Raw genomic sequence first — 22054 nt, forward strand, 5'->3', positions numbered from 1 at the left:
TGCTTTCCTTCAGCTAAAAGGTTCACAAACCTACCGGCATGATGGCATTGCCTTATCCAACCCCTAAGGCATGCACTGAAGGCAGCGTTGTGCTGCACAGGGCTCTTTTCTTTGAAGTGGCTTGCATAGCAAAGTGGCAATGACAGTTCGAGAAGTGCACATTTGTCCTTGAGGAATTTAAAATTAGCATCACAACATGCCGTGTCTGCCAGAGAAGCCATTCCTCAGTGATGTAATCCTGCCAGCACTGCCCCCCAGTAACTGTGCGTGCAGTTTTAAGCCGGGCGGGAGGCATTGGCTAAAAGGTGTAGTTAATTTTGAACCTGTGCTTGAAGACGTCGATATCTTTAGCAGCAGGCAGAAGTGGTACTGACTCATTAATTCTGCTCGAGGAGCTCTGCATCTATAAAATCCATTTGTGACCTCCCTGTGCAGCTGCTCGCTGACGGGCTCTCACGTCTGCCCCAAAGTGCCTGCAGTTCAGAGTTTTGAACACAAAGAATGTGCCAGGCCATCTGTGCAGCTCTGTCCATCTCTGCTGAAGGCCTGCTACTTAGCATAGATTTCCAAGCACCACACAACTCAACTGAGCTGCGTGCCGAGCCTGCACCCCCAGCAACCAAGGGAAACATTTCCTGCAGGGCCAGCACCGAGCTACAAAGGGGCCCGCCGGAGTTACAGGGGAATTAGTGTACAGTATGCAGATGCCCTCCAAAGCTGGTCTCTTAGCAGGCGTTTAACATAATTAAAACGTTCTTCCCAACTCGCTGCAGAAACCCGCCAGGTAAGAGCTAAGGAAGCTGCTCAGCAGGAGAGGCGAGCAGCGTACGTAGCAGCACTGACAGCCCTGACAGCCCTGACCCAGCGCTTCAGCTGCTGTGCGTGGCTCCTCATCACACGCAATTTTTCCTTAGTATTGTGCTCTGGTTTGGGGCCAGTCACCCCTTCCCCTGACTACGGACACTAAGCTCGATCTGTCCGGTCACGGGCAGGAGGCAGGACAGCTCCGCAGCGCGCCTGCCTGGCCCCAGCACTGAGGGAAAGGAAAGAAATGTTTTCAAAAGCGTATGTTTATTTTTCCATATTCCAGCCATTCTTTGCTGCTGCGCTTCTGCAGGCGGCCAAATCCCCGCCAAACACGAGTAATAAGCAGGCAGTTATCTGTAAATGCCACATGTTTATTAGTCCATTCTAAAAAGGAATTACAGCATTATTTTTTTTATCTTGCCGTAGTACAGAATAAATAAAGCCATAAAAATAAAAACATGTGGGTAGCTATTTTTGTACTGGGCCTACAAAGAGCTATATCTGCGAATAGAAAAATAGAAGAACACTTGTTTATTCATGGCTCAGTGGTTATCAGAAAGGAATGAACCTGGAAAAAGACTGGGAGAAGTACCCTCGACTTCAACTGCTTAGTGACCCAATAAATCTTCCTGTTTTGCCTCAAAAACATGCTCAAAACTCCCCATGGATAGAAGGAGGATGCCCAGCTTCCAGCCCCGGCTGTGCTGAGGCCCGTCCCAGACGCACGTAAGGAGTTTCCCATCTGGGAAACTGTGCCTGGGGAAAAACAGGTGGTTGGCAGCGTGTGCACCCCTGGCAGCACACACGAGAAGCACACGGGGCCACTGCTGCTTCCTTTCTGAAGCGTGAGAGCTTAAAGAAGGATCCTACGAGGCGGCTGGGAGAAGGACAACTTGCTGTGCCTTAGCCCAAGAGGTCTGAGGTGTGGCTTGGTCTCTCATTTAGCAATTTAATTGCTGTCCTGATGCTCTCAGCTTCCCAGAGAGGTCTCCAGCCTGCTTTAAACTCCTCCCTGCTAGGCCGTATCCTCCTGCCTTCATCCGTCTGATCAGCAAAAAATTGAGCTGAAGGTCAGCCTTGATCATTGAACTCATAGTCCCACTGCAAGGCGCCTTCACTTGCTACATTCAGCTGGACAGAGGGCATGCGAGCAGGCAACAGGAACGGGAGGAAACGCTTCTCATTAGGTACCAGACAGGCAGAAGTGTGAAATGCCTCTGTGCCAGAGAAATTGGAAAAAAAGCAGTTGTAAATCAAGTCCTTAATTACACACCCAGCACAGAGACATCACCTGACCCCCCCCATGCTCAGCTGAGAGTCAGCTGGGGGGGGTGGCCTGACTGGAGTCTTGTCTGCCAGTCCCAGAGAATCAATCCCGGCTTGTAAAAGGCTCGAGCAAAGCAGTTTCCCATCTCTTCTTCCCAAGTTCTGGGTTACATGGACACAGTGGTGCAGAAAACAAAAGGTTCAGCTTTGGTCACGGCTGAGAAGTCCCTTCCGGACAGTCACATGAGTTCAACGGTCTCGTGGTCGCCGTTCTCCTGCTGCACCATGCAGCCCACTTTGTTGTTGAAAAGCCGAGGGAGGCTTCCCTTCTGCGAGCTCCTGCCCTGCGCCGACCGCTCCTTCTTCAAGCGCCGCTTATTCCTCTTGCATATCCCCCGGATGTCCCAGATCCTTAGCGTGCCGTCGTGGGAAGCCGTGTACAGCAACTCGTTGTGGATCTGCAACAACAGGGTCACACAGCATCAAACTGCACGGCTCCGAACGAGCACAACCCAAAATCAGAGCGAACGCAGCTTGAACCGAGCCTTAAGACCCGATAGCTCGTCGCAGGAGCCGGTATAAATTATCACGAAAACGGCTGGAGTGGGATGAGATGTTACCAAGTCAGGCTTCGTTTCTCAGCCACTTCACAGAGCCATCAAATATAAACAGCAAGGGTTATAAATAACTTAAATCTACCAGAAAAGCAATGGGGAGCTAACTTCTTAGTGTCAGTGTAGGCTGGAGCCGGGAATTTCTGTGCTGGTTTCAGCCTGCTGGTTTTGAAGCTGAAGGCAGCACCGAAAATCAGCACCGGTGGGTGGGTCAGGAGTTGTCCTTACCACCTCCCTTCTTCCTCTGCAGTACACAATCTGCACAATTCCCCCTCTGAAATCTTTTGTTCTTGCAAACCCCCAGAAATGTAACCTCAATGCCTGCCTGTAGTTTGTATTTCTCAACACAACATTCTCTCCGTTGGCAGTGTTTCCAGTTACCCCCCTGCCCCCAGAAGAAAGCCATCGGCCTCGTTCATCCTCCCCTTCCCACACCGGTTCAGATTAAGGTCGCCACTTCTCAGTCCTCTCCTTTCCCGGGATGTTTTACCCTTGGGAATTAAATTACAAAAAAGTACAGAGGCAAGATCTGCTCTCGGCAGTGCTGCAAAGTGATTCTTGCAGCTGTTACCCAACTTCACCTGCATCCAGGTGACCCTCTGCTACAAAACCTGCTCAACAGCCAAGCATTTGCAGTTTAAGACCAGCTAGCCACGTGCTAATTCAGAAAAAAAAACATACAAGAGGAGCATATTCACAAGTATGTACGCTTGGGATCAGCTCCAACAGGAATTTCATCCCCTCTCGTTTTTCTTTCGACCTTCAGCCTGCCAAAAATGCTGACAGAGTCTCATGCTCTTCATCAAAAACCTCATCCTGTGCTCAGCTTGTACCGAGAGCCTGACGTGGGGAAATGTGGATCACCCAAAGCACCCAGGGATTCAAACTTTCCCTCCAGGACTCCTTGCAGTGTAATTTAAACCACAAAACTGGTCTTAGCACTGCCCGCAAGGATTACTAACTTCCACACTTTTATACTGAAACACCCGTAGCCCTTGAGGACAACGTGTGTGCAACTTTTGAAGGGCTTCAATTAACTTCCAGAACATTTTTAACCCAGCAGCAGAGATTCTTCCCTTTGTCTGGTGGGAGGTGGACCAGATATCAATACAGAGCTGCTCTGTCATCTTCATATCTATAGAAAAATATATGCCGGAGGCAGTATTTTATTATTTTATATAGGGTTTTATAAGGTTTCGCTTATCCTCACTGGAGTTTTTCTAAAATTGCATGGGGAACGTTTGAGTCTGTGACGTTTCATCTTAGCCCAGCACGTCACAGGGAAAAGAGCCACAGCAGCTCACGGAACCAACGGGGGAGAAATCAGAAGTGAAATCCCAGCAGAGAAGCCCCTTTGGTACCTGGATGCAGTTGATGATGAACTTGTGTCCTCGGAAGATCTTCTGCAGGACGCCGCTCCTGGAATTGAAAGCTCTGGCGCAGGCATCCCCGCTTCCTGTGAACACTGCAAAGCAACCACACGGCGTGGCACGAGGCCAGGCGTGAGCAGCCACGTAACACCAGCTCACACCAGTTCACAAACCTTCCCAAAACCAGTTCACAAAGGACTGGGGCATATCAGCATTTGGCCTGAGCCTCTTCTCAGGTAGAGCAAGTTCTGATCATTTCAATTTCAGCCCCTGCACGTCTGGCTTCATTTGTAGTCTTCAAACACTGAACTCCCTCCACACATCCCTTTGTAGCTATTTCCCATTCTGATCAGATGAATTTGGCCCCAGCTTCATCATTTTACGTATTTTCCCCCATTTTCAACCAAAAGCTTACTGTCAAAACGTCTGGCTGTCTCTGTTAAAATATCACGGGTAGATCTGGCCTCGGAGGTGAGCAGCAGGTGCAGGCAGCTTTACAGGAAGCTTTATAAACTCTTCCAGCGTGGTAGATTTCTTCAGCTAAATCCTGCAGCTTAGGGTCTTTGCAAGCAGCAGAGCCTTTAAGCGACTCAAGGCCTGGGCTATAACCTGATTCGGTACAGAACTATTTGAGGATTTGGGCTGTAACTCTTCTCTTCTAGGTGCTAGACATTGTAAATGTGCCGCGAGATTTTTGTTTTTAAACTAAATTAAGCACGAGCAGGGATTTTGACTGAGGATCAGGTTTCCGCAGGGTATCTTAACATGCTCAGAGAACAATTTCTCAGCTTTTCAGGAGCTTCACATTAGACCCTGGATTTGCTGCAGCCAGGAAGCATAAGGCAGTATCAAACATTTAGGCTGTGTGCTTAGCATTATGCCCCAAAGGGAGCACATCTGCATGCTTTAAGGGTTACAAACTGTCCTCGTAAACAGTTATTTTCCCTTCACTTACCCCAAATTCCTCGAGTTTATCTAGAGATAAAAATTTCAGATGTGCAAAAAGCAACATACTCACTGCTCCCTGCCTTTCATGGCTCTGCAAAAGCCACTAGAGTGGGAAGACTTTTACAGAACTGAAATGCCTGAAAACAACAGATTGCTGATGTCTTATCTTTTGGGAGTAGCTGGGCAATGGATTTCTAAATAGATGTGAAGAAATTAGCACGTTGGTAAATTAACACATGGTAAATTCAGGGCTAAAGTAAGAGATGAGAACGGGCTACCTACTGCCATCAGCTTTTCAGCTTCCAGTTAAACAGCAGGAGGCTGGGTACTTCGGGGTACACCTTCAAGAAACATCTGGATGTGGAAAAATCTGCCTCATTTTCTATGGGCCTGCACAAACTCAGTTGCCAACACAATCCTAAAAAAGCATTTGTCCCATTCTGCAAAGCAGTAACACCAATGTAAAGCACAGAACAAGGTATTTCTTTTCAGTGAACGGGAATCACTTAATGCCTACTACACACAGACACACCGAGTAAGAACCAATTAAGAGTTGTTTTCGCTGTGCAGCTGTCAGTTTGTTTCAGCTATCAGGATTTTGCTTTTGACAAGCATCCTTTACATCTTTTGAACTGCCACTCTAGATTTAGGGAGCTTCTCTGCAGCTCTGAGTTTTAGAGCCGAGCTGTTGATCTAACCCAGATTCAGCATTTAAATATGGTTATATGTGCACCTCTGTGAAACAAGCAATTAATATATAAAAATAACAATTCATTTTTTATAATTTACTTAAATTTCACAGTATCTTGGGAGGGTGGACAGGTTTTAAACGTTCCCTTGGGAATTTTGTGTCATGAAAAAAAAATAAACTGAATTAAATTTTTAATGACCATGCACATACTGCAGGAGAGAAATAACCAAGCCAATATCATTAAGTTAATGAAGCTGAGAACAAGCTTTAATATTCCCCATGCTATTAATTCCAGAAGTGTACTGAGGAAAGCCACTAGAAACATATTCTGATTATTTTAGGCTTAGTTCTCAGATCTGTCTGGCCTCCCTATATGATAGACCCATTTAGGAAACACGTGTATATTCTTCCTGCCCTCCTCTGACTACGTTTCCTTATTTACACTGTGAAATCTTTGAGGCACCAAGCCTGTGGGTACTGATCAGATAACAAGCAAAAAAATTCAGATCTTCTAAAAGAAAATTACCACTTCTCAGCTGAGATTCCTTCTGTCTTCTTGGGCAGGTGCACGTGCGACATAACGGAAAACAAAGTTAATTTATCTGGAATTATTTTCTCCACGTTTTTGAAAAGCAGAGAATGCACGCACAGTGCCCATCTGTCCTAGGTGAGCAGCTCGAATTTCAAGCTACATTAACTCTAATATTTGGTATCGAGTGCATATGCCTTTGATCACTTACTTACCCAGTAGCTAATAGCTGTGTTTCAATCACAATTGCAGCTATTAGAGAATTGCATTACTTAACACAACCAATCATAGTATATAAATTCATTTTTAGAGGGAAATTTCCTCCTTCAAGAATTAAAACGCATCTGGATTATTATTCAGTCGCAGCCCTAGCATTTTTCCATGACGTGTATTCCACCCCTCAAGTGGAAGGATTCAATTTGCCCTGTTTGACACCTTTACTATTTCTGCATCTGATTTAAAAATGAGATTTTTAACTAACACTACGCACACTTCTCTCACACTAGCAGGATGTTCTTCACAGGTCTGACTAAATGCAGCAACAGCACTGCCTGCATTTTGAGAGACTGCGAGGGAAACGCAGCGATGTGTACGGCAGGGACAGGGCGTGGGGCTGAGGGGGAAGAGAAAGAAAGCCGCAGGGTTGGTGGGGGTGGCCCCAGATGATTAAACTTCTGTCTGAGCCTGACTTTCTTCTTTTGAGCAATAATAACTTTGCAGCATAAGCTCAGGCCCCTTTCCCTTCCATTTCAGCCTTTTAGCCACCTGCACAAGTTTAAATCAGCAGCAACTAAAGCACGGGGCAGTTCTGGGAGCTGAAATTAATTATGATTAACTATTTTAATAGAGGCTGGTAGTGCTGTGGGTCCATTAAAAGGAAGGCCAAAAAAAAAAAAAAAAAAAAAGGCTTACCTGCTAAAAATCTAAATCTACCTACGGGTTTGGTTTCGTGTTGTTTCCAAACACGATTAAGCAATGAGTTCGGTTACTGGATGATGAGTGTGGTCAGGTATTTGGCCATGTCCAACAGCCCATTCATCACCACCATGCCAATAATCTTCCAAAAGAGTTATTAAGGCCCAATAGTAACCATTCTTTTAGTCTCACGTGTTGGTTGCAGAGCTGAAGTACAGAAATCACAAGCAGAAAAGCTCTGCAGTTTCTAGAGCAGCTAAAGACAGGTATTCCTTCACTGGATGACATGGATGGCAGAGAAATACTTGTCTGGGAAGTGAATGAAGGCTCATCAGGTCTGATGTCAGTGGCAGAAGAACAGGCTGATAAAAGCAGAGCCGTAGCCTTGCAACCCAAACCCCGAAGCACACAGATGGCATGCAGAAGGAAAACCAGCCAGGAGAGGGATTGAAAGAGATTTCTTGGTCAGAGCATGCTATGTGGACTCGAGATGTGGTTCTGGTTTAGGGCAATCCCTTACACAGCGCTGACAGGGTGGCAGAGGCAGGCACAGGGCAGCACTTTGTGTCCCCAAATACGCAGCAGAAGCAGACTGACAGACATCAGACTGGTGAAGCCAAAGCGTGGCCGTACAAACAGCCCCCAGACAGCTCTGGATCCAAGCCCCTTCCCTTCCTAGCAGAAATAAAGCAGCTGCCCCTTCACATGCTGGAAGAGGGAGGTGGGAAATGATGGGAAGATCGAAGCTTCTCACATGGAGCAGCGCAGCAGAGTTTGATACCGAGCACAAAACATGCTGGAGCTGAAAAAAGCGACGGTTTCACAAGCCTTCGCAGCTACTGTGTCCTCTAGGAACAAGCTTTGATCAAAGACAAACATCCACAAGGAGACAGGGGATTGCTGAACACAGGAAAGGCAACTTACAGATGCCAGCGTGGTATTTCAAAGTGCTAACGCTGTGCTTGTGAGCCTTGTAGGTTTGGATTCGCTCCCCAGTGTCCACCAACCAGCACTTCACCGTCCTGTCCGCGCTGCCTGAGTACAGGTGCCGGTTCACTAGCTGAAGGGAAGAGAAAAAAAAAACATCAGCAAGAGTCTCTCAGGCCTGCTGGTGAGAGAGCTGCGCTGCAGTGACTCATCCGAAGTCACGGCTTCTGACTGAACAGCCTCAAAAAAGGGAAAAAAAAAAAACACAACAAACCTGCGTGGCGGTCTCTGCAGAGCCTCACTGACAAGAACACTTAATTAAAACACTTCGTTTTAATTAAAACGAAAACCCCAGAACAATCTCGAGTAACAAAAAAATGTAAATTCAAAATACATTTCCACCCAACAGAAACCCGAGAATAACAGGATCGCTCTGCACAAGGTCGTTTGGAAACGCTCACTCTTCCTCGGGTCTTGTACCTTTGTTTCCTGAAGTCTTTTTGGACCATTACCTAGAGATTAGATGAGTAACTATTCTCACACGGGTTTCTAAACATTTTCAACCAGATTCTCTTCTGCTGGGAGTGTAGAGCAAGCCTGCCTGTAAAACCCAAAGAACAGCTCTTCGTGGATGGCCGTCATCCTCCACCCTGTGAGCTCAGCAGTGAATGAGGTTGTTTTCTCCTTTCCACGCAGACACAGCCAAGGGAAGGATTGCAGGAGGGAAATTGAGACAGTGAGGACGTTACCGACCCGTGCAAGGCTGTGAAGCCAGCTGGTACACACCAACAGCTTCGCAGGGAAGCCCTCTGGTGCAAAGAAAAGCCTTGCACTCGGTGTTCAGCTGAGGAAAATGAGCGGAAGGTTTGAACAGCCACAGTTCCACGGAGCTGTGAGCCCAGGCTGAGAGCTGGCCCACCACCTGGAAGCAGGAGGACAACGTGCTCTCACAGCCACCCTTCGAGGTAAGGTTCAGAGACTTGTGGCAATCCGTTTCAAAGGCACAGAGAGCCGGGAGGGGGAATCCCAACTCCCCAGGGACACAGGATTTATGTTAAGGAGGAACACCACCATGGTTCCCCTCCCCACGCACAGATCAGAAGGCTCAAGGGACTGGCAGACACCTGCAGGAAACCAAGTGGAGAACAAATGACAAAAAACTGGAGCTGGGTCTTGCTCTGAGGTCACTTTTAAGGGGCTGGCTCTTCCACCAGCTTGCATTGTTATAAACCCTCCTTCTCTGCTCTTTGCACGCTGTTTCTGCCAGGTTGAAATGTTTTTCGCCCTCTCCCACCTCCATCCCCACTCCCAAAAGGCGTCGTTCCTATCAGAAATCCCATCAGAAATCCCAGCAGGTGGAGCAGCCCGCTGGATGGCACAGACCAAGCCCAGCAGCAGAACTGTGGTGCTTGCAAAATGCAGGGCACGAAGGAGCTGCTGGTGGGGAAACCCAGCGAGAGCCATCAGCTCAGGGTGAAGACGCAAATCAGATCCACCAGCAGCAGATATCTGAAACAGTTTCTACCTTAAAACGGAGCATGCTGCCTTCTCCACCAGAAGGCAAGACCATGCTGTAGCTTTGATGGGGGCCAGGCTTCCCTGGTACCACAACTGGCACCCTATTTTGTGTCCGGGCATCCAGGTGCGCTCATTTTCAGCAAACACTTGTGGGCTTGCAGCCCCCCATCACAAACTACCAGGCCTTTTCCCTCCCCTCATCCCAAAAGGCTGTGAAATCCCTACCCAATTCCCTATCCCCAGCCCTGTTCTTAGTGAAGAATTTAACTTCTTTATGATTTAAAAGGAAAAACGTAAAATTTCACCCAATAGATTTCCCGAATATACCCCAGCCTGTCAGCTATTGGTTTCCAAACGATCAGGAGAAAGAGTTACACGCTGTAATCTGCAAGTGCCTGGAGAAGCAGTGATATTTTCAGAGCTGTATTTCCCTTGGCTGGCTTCGAAGCCCTTTGTTCCCTTTGGCTAAGAGCCCGATAAAGTTCCGGACGAGGCAAAGCATGGCAAGGCGAGGCAAGGCCACCTGTGGCAGAGCACACAGCACCCGAGGGACTCGCAGCTCGGATACTAACAAGCTGAGTGGGCATTTCAGACCCGAGGAGCTTCAAAAGAATAAAAAAAAAAAAAAAAAAAAAAAAAAAAGCTGATGACAATCAGATGCCCGGTTTTAAAGCCTGAGCCAGACAGAGGGGAAAAAAAAAAAATCACCACGTTGATAGCTGTAATTCTGGCCCGTTCGTTTTTCCTCGTTGCTTTGAGGGACTTTGTTTTGCACCAGATGCAACCCAGACACCAGAAGGAAGGAAATTCGTCTCAGTCCTTAGCCCGAAGTCCTGGAGGTGTGCTGGTCCGTGAAGAAGCTCAGTGACACTGGCCTTTAAGCTGCAAAGATACAGCAGTGGCAAAATACAGGTTGCAAACACTGAAGCATTTCCAGGTTTTACTTAAAACTGCTCATTTTATGCAGCCCTGCTGGTGGCGGCAGCCCCTAGACACGCCACAGCTCCACCAAACAGCAAACCAAGGGCTGGTCTCTCAAGGCAGTCCCAACCCTGTTGCTCCACGGGCTTGGCTGAAGTCAATACTTGCAGCAGCTTAAGACAATTTCCACCTGTGTGAATGCCAACAGCACAGCAGCAGAATTATTTAGCAGGTATTTCACCCCGCAGCTTCCAGGAACGGACTTTGCTCTCCCCATTGTGTCTCCCGAAATTGTGTAAGCCACAATTTAGCCCCCAGCCAGCTGCCAGGAACTCGAGTTCACGTCGACCCCGTTTCCCACTGCCAGCTCTTCCTCTTCATGGGGGTCGGTGTTCCTACAACCTGTCAGCTGGGTCTTCTGCTCGCAGCTGCTTCCAAGTCAGCAATCACCAGCTTGGAGCAGCCTCAAGTTACAGCTCTGCGAGCCTTCAGCCGAGTTAGACTTTCAGGATCCCATTCAAACCACATTCATTTTAATGAGCTAAAGAACTCCCTGTGGGCAAGGGATTGGGTTTTGTTTTTGTTGTTGTTTTTTTTTTTTTTTTAAACTGAGAATCCATCTAGAGTGAGCTCTCTGGTCTGGCTGCTAAAGAGCGTTTTTCAACTTCTTCAGTGCAATGTAATGGTCCTAGAAGCACGACCCTTTTCTAAAGGTGTTGTACAAGTTCAGATCCCTCTAATTCGTATCTTCACCCTCTGATGAATTATGCAACGAATTACAAAACCTACGTGCACTTCATTCAGTTGATGTGACAAGGAAAACAATTCTGTCCCCGTGCTCACAACAGTTAAGCGCACAAGCAGAGTTCAGGCAATGGCTTTGCTCAAAGCATTCTTTTCTCCTCGCCAGCTCGGAGAGACGACCAAAGGGAATGTTCCCAACAAAGGATCTCTTGCAGGAAAACCAGAAGCAAGCCCTTGCCCACGCGTGTTCATTTAAAACTCCTTTTGCAATTCTCATCCTCCTAAGAACGTTCCCTGTAGCATCCAAGCTAAATACCAAGCTGGATCGTTTTCCTCCTGCCAGCTTCTGGCAGCACAGCTTTTACAAATACTCGGCCTGAACAATCGGCAAACGACAAAGCAATCCCTGAGAACGATTTGCAAAACCGCTTTGGAGGCGTTTGGAACAACATACACAAGGAAATATTTAGGCCGGGGTTACTGCAGACGGCCGCGTTAAGGAAAAGCAAAATCGATTATTAATTACAAATAGCAGGGCTCCGAGTTTTTTTTAAGTGGAAGAAGCGGAACGAGCTGCGTGATTCCTCTCAGCCCACCCTTGCTTCTTCCCCGTTGCTTCCTATAAAACCTCACCGCTGGCTCTCGGGCGGAGAGGGAGCACGCAGAACAGCTGCTGGCCCTCGCCTGCCAAGCTCTCGACGCGCTGCGGGAGAGCAGGGAGGGAGCTCTGGCTGCCGGTTACCTCGCCTGACTGCCTGAGCTGCCACGGCACCGAGCTCGGACACGATCCTCGCAGCAGGCAGCAAATCTTCTGGGAAAACATCAGTGGAAGCAGGAGGAGTGGCAGGAGGGGAAGCTGGGACCTGCAGCGGAACGATGAGGGGAGCACAGCACGTGTAGGACCGTCAGCCCAGACAGGACGAGGCACAGGAAGATGGGAACGGCTCGCTCTCTTCACTCCATCCTCCAGGTTCTCCAAGGAAAGGGGAAAAAGGAGAGCTAAAAGCTAACCAGGGCTTTCTCTCCTAGTTTAGGATCCTCAGGCTCCTCCAATCGATGCACCTAAAGGATCTCAGAGCAACCGAGGAACATTCAAAATCCAAATGTGTCCACGGCATCACCTCTCTGCTCTTCATGCTGCAGGAAGCAAGGTGGAAAACACAAGTGTGCTTTGTGCTATCTGCCCAGAAAGGCTCCATCCACGCTACAGAAAGGCTCCTGGTATTTACTGGAAAGCAACGGGAACAGCCCAGGCCTCATTTCAGCAGTTCAGAGCATCCCGGGGCACTCCGGGTAATGACAGCGCATTTTAAAGTTGGGGAAAAAACACGGTCTCGATATCCAAACTTTCCCTGTCCTCTGGCCAAAGTCATTTTCGCAAACTTTTTGAAAGGTCAGCCTGCCTTCGGAGCCTTTTTTTGCATAAATAAAATGAAAACAAGGACTTTTTTTTTGCCCCATCAGCCTCCTCACACAAGCATTTACCAGCCGGTGAGGAGGTAACAACCGCCTGTAATTGCTGGGACCAGCTCTGCTCCTCCAGGACAGGGGAGTAAAAATCTGGGGTAATTAGCAGCTCACTCTTCTATCCCCCGAAGAAAGCAATTACTGCCAACAATTAAAACTGCTGGCTACCGGGAGGGACTCGCAACTACCTCCCAGCCCTCCCTGGCCCACTGTTAGAAAAATGCTCCGCTAACTCCCTGACACAGATTGCAACACCGACACAAAGAAGCCCCGGGCAAAGAAGGCTCCAAAAGCTTCGGGAGAACAAAAAGTCGTCAGGACAAAGAGCAGAGCAAACAAACAACAAGAAAAAAATAATTAAAAAAAACAAAACACCTCTGTTCAGGAAGTTTCCCTTCTGTTGTGCCACCTTTGTATGGATTCTGGTGACTGACCTTTTTATAAAAGGCTGAAAAATCCCACGTGGGCTGCACGGAGAGGCAGCCAAGTGGAACAGAAGGGCTCGTGTTGAACCCAGTGCAAAAGAGGAAGGATCGACGGGCTGAAGCTGTTCAGCAGCGACTCTTCAAGCTGGGGTAGGGTTTAGAGGCCTTAAAACTGCAGGGTCTCTGTGGGGCAGCGTGTACCCAGCCTCAGACACCAACCGGCGATGGGCTCCGGGAAGAGGATTTGGCCAGGAGCGCTGCCAGCACAGCCTTGGCAGCAGCAGGCCTCCTCTACCCCGAATTGTTCAGGTTTTCCAAGGAGATGTGTTGGGTTCGCCTTTCTTCTCCCCCCCCCACAAGAAGCTGTGTTTGTTTAAAGCCATTGTTTAACTCCGTGCTCACGAGCGGAGGAGCACTGCTCATTCTGGAGCATTCAACAAACTTAATTGAATTTCCCAGGCTTCTGGGAGAGGGTCAAGCCAGTTTTGTCTAACGATTTTAGCCAGAGCCCAATTAAATTAAAGCAAGCTCTGTCCTTGCCAATCTGTGCCTCGGAGAAGGGCAGCAATTAAGCAGCAAAACATAGCGTGACACCAGGAACGGCAGCAGCTTTACTTGAGCATCCTCAAAGACATGACCACGCTATCTCAGGACCAAGCTGTAACACCCAAGCAAGACAAAGATTACTCCAGGGCATCACAATTTAGCTCTTTTCTCCTTTCTAAAACTGCAGGAAAACAGAATTCCTTCAGTACCATTGGGTTTTCAGTCCATTAGTGTCGGCTGCGACCATCTTCAGAAACAAAGGCAACTTTTATTGCACAGCTATTAAAAACAGATACTGCAGCCTCCCTAAAGGAAAAGCTGGTAGGGCCATAAACAAGCAGAGCATTGAGAAAACTATTGTCTGATGGAAGTTAATATGACACATCTATTCAAACACATTTTTTCCTGACCTGAAATTTAAGTTACAAACCTCCTTTAAACACCCCATTCATATTTTCTGGTGAATAACGGACTTTGCAGGACAAATACTTGTTCTGTGGTTCCCCTTTTCCTTCTTCATCTCCTTAACCCCTTTCCCTCCCCTCCAACGTTAGCAAACTTGGCAACATTCACCAGCCAAATACTGCAAACAGAAAAATAAGGTACAGTTTTTCAATTCACATTAATTTTTCCCCCTCTTTCCCTCACTATTTCCGATTTTTCTCCCCCAAGCTCTACTCTCTTCCACTTTCCTTGCCCATTCTGCTGTTTGGCCATCTCTTTCTCAGAATATGTTTGCGTGGTTTTAACAGCAGGATTTCTTTCAGCTTTACGCTCTCCTAGTATCTCTTGCCCATAATTTTGGGTTGTTTTTTGGTGTCTTGTCCTTTTTTTTCTTTGGAAGGTATCTGCTTTACTCTGATTTTTACCCTCCCCTTTTTAAGTTATCCATCCCTGTGTCTGGGGATGGGACTCAGGTTAAATTTCTTCAGAGTTTGGTGAACACAGACCCTACATAACCCTCCTCAGAACAGTGCTCCCTGCTAACCCCACATAAATTTCAAGACCTAGGAAGCTTGGAATAAATACTGAGGTAGAAGTTAAACCAAGACAGCCACTAGAAGCCAAGAGGACACCGTAACACGTTTCAGAGAAAGAAGAGTTGTTCCAAGACCACAGAGCACAATTATTTTGTTATTTCATGAATGTTTCACGCTCACCATTTAAAACCTGTCTCAGAAGAGCTTCCATTCTGTGAATGGAAGAGAAAATTGAGGCCCACGCACTCAGGATATGGACACCCACTTCGAATGGCTCTTGAGAAGGCCTCCGTTCTTACCTCTAGACAAATTATTGATCCTTGGTGCTCTTTGAACACTTTCAACTGCTCACCAGTGACAATATTCCACGTTCGAATGGTGTAATCCGTGCTGCCAGAGAACAGCTCCCTGTTTGGTGCGTCAAGTATAAGGCATAAAACAGCCCCAGTGTGTCCCAGCAGAGTCTGGTAACAGCGCCCGCTGGACACCCACCAGACCTTAACAGTGCAGTCCGTGCTACCTGTCACCAGGAGGTCTCTGCTCACTTTCTCCTCCTCTTCCTCCTCCTCCTCCTCCTCTTCGAGGACATCCTTGGAGGAGTAGTGAGCTAGAGTCAGGACACAGTTCCGATGGCCCCGGAATTCCTGGATTTGGTTCTCCTTGTCCACACTCCAGCAGCGGGCCGTCCTGTCATAGGAGCCACTAAAGAGATAGTCTTTGGCAACCAGGATCCTGTCAAAAATAACATTTATATCTATTAACACTACCACTCTTTTGACGTAATCTGTTTTTTTTGTCACTATTTTCCTTCCAAGCACACTGAAGTTAGCAACAGTAGCATGAACACAACACCTATAACTCTGATTCAGCCTGTTTCAAACACATTATTTATGAACAGACATCTTTCTACACTTTCTACTCCTTTCCAGCAGCACTACTACTTTTTTTTTTTTTTTTTTTTTTTTTAAGTTATACATGCTAATTAACAGCTGTTAATTTGTTAGGGGCAGTGTGGGGGTGGGTAGTGTCGTGGTTCTTCTGCATGTTTTTCTAGTTGGCGGTGGATTTTTGTTTTTACAAAAAGCTCATTTTTCTTGATAAGTGTGTATTAGTATTTCTTTGCAGATAATTACTTATAAACTGACCTACGAAAATCGCTTGGAATTAAACTACAAAATACATTCCAAGAACCTGGACTGTAACTAATGATGTAGAAATACAAACATATTTCTATCAACAGATAGAGAGTGCAGAAAAAAAATACTGTACAGCTAATTTCTCATAGTGCAGGATCTTAAAAAGGGTAGAGCAAGAGCACCCCAATTCTAACAGGACTAAAGAGCAAACTAGAGATTGCAGCTCAAGAATTCAGCTCACTGGGCCTCCGCAATAACGAGCTGAAGCTGCACAAACACGTAACGGATAACAGAACAATCTCTGCGGTTCACATTTCCCAACTGGAGATAGGGAACATTATAACCTATCTCCTTTGTCAGCTGAGTTTGGTCCTCTGGAACCTTTCAAACTGGCAACAAAGACTTATGAATAGGGAACACATTTCCCCATTTGCTGATTCAAGCAAAATCAGGCCAGTGCCAAAACACAGACGGAGCCAGCCCTCCTATTTACAGGATCCAGCTACACATCGTATGTGTTTTGTGTTCGGTAAAGAACAAAAAAAAACACACATAAAAAGAAATCAATCTTTTACTGCTCTGTTTGTGATGAATTAAAACCATCCCAGCGATTAAGAGGACTTTACAATGGGCCGATCAGTCATGCACAATCAGTTTCATACTAAACTTCATGTGCACGAGCAGGAATAGTAACTGCAGAAACAGCCCCGACTTTATGCCTCTCAGTGACTCAAAGGCTTGACGTGATGTTTTTACATCTCTTTATCAGAAGCATCTGTTATCAATTGAATAATTTCTTGTGGAATTTCATTCCTAGCACTGGATTCAATTCCCCTGCTGTGTGCCTTTCATTTCTCTCCTATCTGCTGTCTGTGGATGTGTCAGCACTGTTGCTAGGAAAACGAATCATTACAGCACGGAACACGTGTAGCTTGCACTCAAAGGTTTACACAACCTATTTTATTAGCGCGGTAATGGAAAGTTGCAGTAAAACGACAACACACGTGGTAACAGGAGCACAATGGAAGAACTGCGTGGAACCAACCTGTTAACAATTGAGGTGTGTCCTCGGTAAATGGCCAGGCACTGGCCCGTCACCACGTCCCACTTCCGAATGGTGTGGTCGGCGCTGCACGTGAAGGCGGCCTCGTTCTCTAAGTGGCAGAAGGTGATGTAGCTTTCATGCCCTAGGAACAGGAACAGAGAGGTACAGACATTCAACCACAGTGCACGCAGGCAGGGCAGACTAGGTGTGCTCTTCAGCTTAACTCAAAATCCAACAAACAAACAGACTGAAGCCCTAGTTTTAAATGCACAACCATGTTCTTCACATTTAAGGATTTGTGTAAAACACAACGTGTTTAATTAACAGTGGAAAACTCTGCTTCATTGATATAAGGATCAAGTGAAAGGGTAAAACAGCACAGTTCCACGTATCAGGCAGCTCGTATCATTTTATAAAAGCATAATGGGCTAAATTAGGATCAGTATAATAAAATTTAGCCTACTGGAGTTTAAAACTCATTTTAAAAAGGGGGGTGGGGGCTGCTTGTTTGTTTTAAATAAAAAATGGTTTGGCTTTCTTCTTCTGGTCAGGAAAAAAAAAGGCTGCATTTCAACTCAGCCCATTATCAGGACACAAACAACAGTCCTAAACTAAATCATGAAACTATGAAAAAAGGAAGAGACGTGAGCCTTAGCAGCAAGTTTAGTTTCACTGTCCAAGCAGAATGAAACACAAACAAAAAAACGTAACTAACTAAAAGTCAACCAGTAGTTTCCCCACTAGGACTAATAACCTGAGTGAAAACACTGTGTTCAAACCATCAGTGCACTTTTAGGAAACGACACGGAAAGAAAGAATACGAGCAGAATTATTTACACAGTAATCAGAGTATGTTGGGAATTTACTGTTACAATAGACAAAACCGCTACGCTACAATTTCATGCTGAAAAATATGGTAGTGGTAGCGAAGAGGAATCTACATTGCAACCCGAGGCTTCTGTTGCTGCTTTGCAAGATGTGACGTTGTTTTATGAAACATAACTGCATTTAAAACCACCTTAGGATTTGGGGCCCGGCTTTGTCCAAGATTTCTTCTGTGAAATATTGTCACCGATCTAGGTAACTGATAAGATTGTTACCCAGATTTTAGCTCTTACACTTTTTCGTATTTATATATTCAGACTAAGTTTTCAGACCAGAACTGTTTCTTCTGAAGTGTCACAAGAGAGCCCCAGACTTTGGCTGAAGCCGGGAGGCCTTACTGGGATTTAGAAAAGAGAAAAATATAAAAAGAACAAGTGTGATTAAAGGGAGAGAAGTGGACAAAGACACTAGAAAAACAGAATCATGTTGTACAAACAAGTTACTAAACAACTGAGGGAAAGCAGACTGTCCAGTAAAACACTTGGGTTCGCTGACTGCAAAAATGTGATTTTGTTAAAATTCCTCTACTTCAAGAGCCTTTTAGTAATCAGCAAATCAGAATCCACATTACAAAAAACACAGGCTTGTTTTCTCTTAAGCAAATTCGCCAGATGTCAAAAATTAAACAGGCCTGTAAGTAGGACTGTAAGTAAACTATACCCATCCTCATATTACTTGAAAACGTTTTGCGAAGCAGCTTAAACGGGGCAGGTTTCAACCACTGGCATTTTTCTTGCAGCAGCTTCTTCTAATCCTGCTCTTAGAAGATCAAAACAGCATTTTGGTTACTGAAATAAAGTCTGTCAGTCAGATTTTAACCATCGATACTACTTGAGCCACACAACGGATGCCAAAACCCCCTCTGGCAGACAGGGTCTGGTGATGGTCTGGTCAAAAACAGCCTCCACAGAAGTGGGTCGGTTACGCTGTGGTGGAAGCTTGAAGCTGTGCTACAGATACAGGTTGATTAGTAATTATAGCTCTTATAACATGAATTTACACAAGAATTGTGTGAGTGCATGGATATAAAATACATACAATTATCTGATTCAATTGACAGCTCACAAACAATCTATCCAACCTTCTTTAAGTTTACCCCCAAAGCTATCAGTTCGCAGCCAGATCCTGAATATAGAATATCCAGTATCCTTATCTTTCTAGTCCAAAGTTAATTAGTTCTTTAAATGGATTTCTGACCCTTAAGAGCAAATGCAGGGAGTTTTCCAGGAGACAGAACTATGGCAGGATGTGGGGGAAAAGACAATACTCTATCATTAAAAACAAGCAGACAAACTAACAAAAAAAAATCCAAACAATGTTTATTTTTGGAAGAAAAAAGGATCAGAAATTCCAAATGTTAAGAGCTTCCTTCTTTTTTTTTTTTTTTTCCTCCCTGTTTTAAGAGAAAAAGAACACGAGTGAGTGAGAATACAAACAATCTTTGGTCCACAGAGTGACCCCTCATGAATGGGTTCTGCAGAGCTTTTCCTCTCCTTTTAATTATTCAAATGTTAGTTTAAGGATAATAAATTTTGTTCATAATGCAAAAACAATTTAGAATGAAAAAGCCCAGCAGCTAACATTTCTGTGTCAAATGTAAAGTTCTGTGGGGAAAAAAAATAACTTATTTATTACAGTTTCTTTCCAGAAACTTCAGTTTCTGGGTCAAAAGCTTCTAAATAAAGATCATCTGAAAAGTGAGATGATTAAAAGGACCAAAAGAAATACAGAGACAATAATAAGAAGTCAAGATTTCATCAGGCTGTAAAACAGAAGGCTTCTGGAAGGAGACAGAAGTTAAACTGCTGTGTTCCACACCCTGAGATAAAAGGATCCGTGCCTTCAGTAGTGCTGGTAACCTGGTTTGGGTTGAAAGAGCTTCTGCTTAACATTACTGCAACCAACCCTCAGAAAAGCCCAGAAGAAAACAAGCACGATTTTGGCCGCGCAGCAGACAGCAGGAACTGAAAGAGCCCAGAACATGCTGTGTGGCCTGTCCCAGGCTCCCAGCCTCGAAAAGCAGGCAAAAAGCAACCGCCCTACCTTGGAAGTGGCCGTGGCACTGGCTGTCGGCCGTGCTCCAGAGCCTTGCAGTGCCATCCTCACTCCCTGTCAGCAGGCGCTGCCCGTCGGGGCTGAGGCTCAGCCAGTTGATGCCTCCTTGGTGATCGGCACAGACCTTGACGGCGGAGCCGCTGTTCCCCATCCCGGCGAAGGCAGCAGAGGCTCGGGGGTCAACTCATGGGCGCTGGGCACCCCCTTGGCACCGCCGTGGGTCTCCAGCCGTCTCCCACCGACCCACTTCAGCCATTACCTTGACTCCGAAAAACTCAGCCGGGGGGTCCTGACTCCTGTACAGGGACACAGAGTGGTGAGATAAGGACGTGCCGAATCCCATAACCTCCCCAGATCCCATAACCTCCCCCGTGGACACATCGCTGCCTCAAGCAGGATGCCGCCAGGCTCTCGAGCACCCCTCTCTCCACAGAAAGCCCCACTGTGGAAGATGGGTTTCCAACCACTCCTGCACCTTCTCCACAGGCATCCAACCCCTTGGGAGTGGACCAAACCCTCCCAGCCCCACAACGTGGGCACCTGGAGCCCTGTGCTGAGGCAGCGGGGCGCGCTTCGTCGTTTTAAACCACCTCAAGGCTGAAGAGGAGACGCCTCAGAGCGGGGTGGACCCAACCCTATGGGGGGACCCCAACCCTATGGGGGCCCCAGAGCCCAAAGGCGCTGCCTATCCCCGTCCCCCTCGTTCCCCCCCCAGCTCCACGGCCACCACGGGCTCACCTCAGGGACCCTCCTCGCCATCTCTCCCACACGACCCCCAGCATCTCCGTCCCGGGCTCGGCTCTTTGCGAGGGGAACGGAGCTAGGGGGGGGCTCAGCTTCTCTCTCAGAAGGATGAACCCCCTCCCCCGGCTCCGTATGGTTTTTCTGGGGAGGTCAGAGGGGCAAAAACAACCGAGGTGCTGCCCGAGGGGGAAGAGGGAAGGGCTCCCCCCGCCGCCGCCGTGCCCCCCTCAGGCCACCCCGGGGTGGGTCCCCGGCGCCGGCTCTCCCTCCATGTTAGAGCCGCTTCCCCCCCGGGCGGGAACCGCGGCCTCTCCCCGGCCCTCTGCCGCTTCCTCGGAGCTCCCTCTTTGTGCTCCCGGCACGGCAGCCCCCTTTTTTCAAGAAAAAGAGGCACCCCCAACAAAAAAAGAGGCGCCCCAAAGCTCCCCCCCACCCCCCATCCACGGGGCTGTAGCCGCCCCTTACCTCTCCTTCCAGTCACCCGGCGCTGAGGCGGCGGGGGGGAAGAGTCGCCGGGGCGGGAGGGTCGTTCCCAGCTGGGACCCTGCAATGACCGCCCTAAAAGCGCTCGGATCCCACACCCCCTTCGCCCTCACACACCCGCCGAGTCCCCGGGCTCGTCCTCGGGGGGAGGCAGCGCTTCCTGCGGCACGTTTCGCCCCCTCAGGCTGCCTCCCGGCTCCGCGGCGCGGCTGCGCCATTCCCCCCCGCCTCAGGGCGACCCCCGGGGGGCAGCGGCCCCGCCGCCGGTTCCCCGGAGGGCAGCCGCGCTTCTTTTCCTCCTTCCCCTTCCCAAAGGCTCCAGTTTTGGCTCCCTCAGCCCCTCCGCCTGTCCCCCTCCCCGTGCTGCCGAGCCGGGGGCTGGCTTTGAGGGAAGCCATCGCCTTTTGTTCCTCCTCTCGCCCCCCCTCCTCGCCTTCCCCGAGGACCGGCTGAGGTTGGGCTTCTCCTCACGGGAGCCCCAAATATCCACGTCTTCCTCGGAGCTTTTGGGGCTGTTTCTCGTTTAATGGGATCCCTCAACCTCTCTGCCCCATGGGTGAACCACGCTGGCGGCAGAGCCCATGACTTCGGCCCCAAAGTGGGATGTGGGGTGGTAGGGTGGGGATGCTACGAAACGGGGCTCCGCTGTGCCAGGAGCGGTACAAAACAAAGATAAGAAGGGTCCCATCCCACCACAGCATAATTAAATGTATAAAAGGTAAGCCCATGAGGTAGAAAAGGTGATGAGAGCCCCCAGCAAGGGGTTGAGGGGATCAGACACAGATCCTGTTGCCCAAACTAGTCAACTATGAAACGGGCAGCTGAGGAACCCATGCTGCTAAAAACACACCTGCAAAGTAGGATACAGAGCAAAACCCCACTTTTCTTGTCTCCCACTCCATTAAATCACAGAAGCACCTTTGCATGTCAAGTCACCAGCCTTGAAACGGGCCCGCCGGCTCCATTTCACCCTGTCGTGTTCGATCTGGAGGTTCACCAGACATTGAACAAGACAGCGGCCCAGCTCCTGCGTGATGT

The 22054-nt window shown here is 47.8% G+C and overlaps 1 protein-coding gene across 2 annotated transcripts; it reads right to left on the reverse strand.

Annotated features, from left to right (window-relative positions):
* Positions 1 to 1162: 1162 nt before the first annotated feature.
* Positions 1163 to 21325, reverse strand: WDR86 (WD repeat domain 86). Of its 2 annotated transcripts, none has more exons than XM_032181545.1 (7): positions 20999 to 21325; positions 19778 to 20085; positions 16850 to 16991; positions 14968 to 15400; positions 8065 to 8200; positions 4049 to 4152; positions 1163 to 2531 (listed from the first exon to the last, which is right to left on the reverse strand). In XM_032181545.1, exons 2-7 carry the CDS (start codon positions 19938 to 19940, stop codon positions 2313 to 2315), a joined length of 1197 nt encoding a protein of 398 aa, XP_032037436.1. In that variant the 5' UTR covers positions 19941 to 20085; positions 20999 to 21325; the 3' UTR covers positions 1163 to 2312. The 2 variants fall into 2 exon arrangements, with proteins under 2 accessions (XP_032037436.1, XP_032037437.1); XM_032181546.1 differs by lacking the exon at positions 20999 to 21325 and adding an exon at positions 20528 to 20577.
* Between the last annotated feature and the right edge of the window lie 729 nt (positions 21326 to 22054).

The sequence above is a fragment of the Aythya fuligula genome, chromosome 2 (assembly GCF_009819795.1).
Source record: "Aythya fuligula isolate bAytFul2 chromosome 2, bAytFul2.pri, whole genome shotgun sequence".
Lineage (NCBI taxonomy): Eukaryota > Metazoa > Chordata > Aves > Anseriformes > Anatidae > Aythya > Aythya fuligula.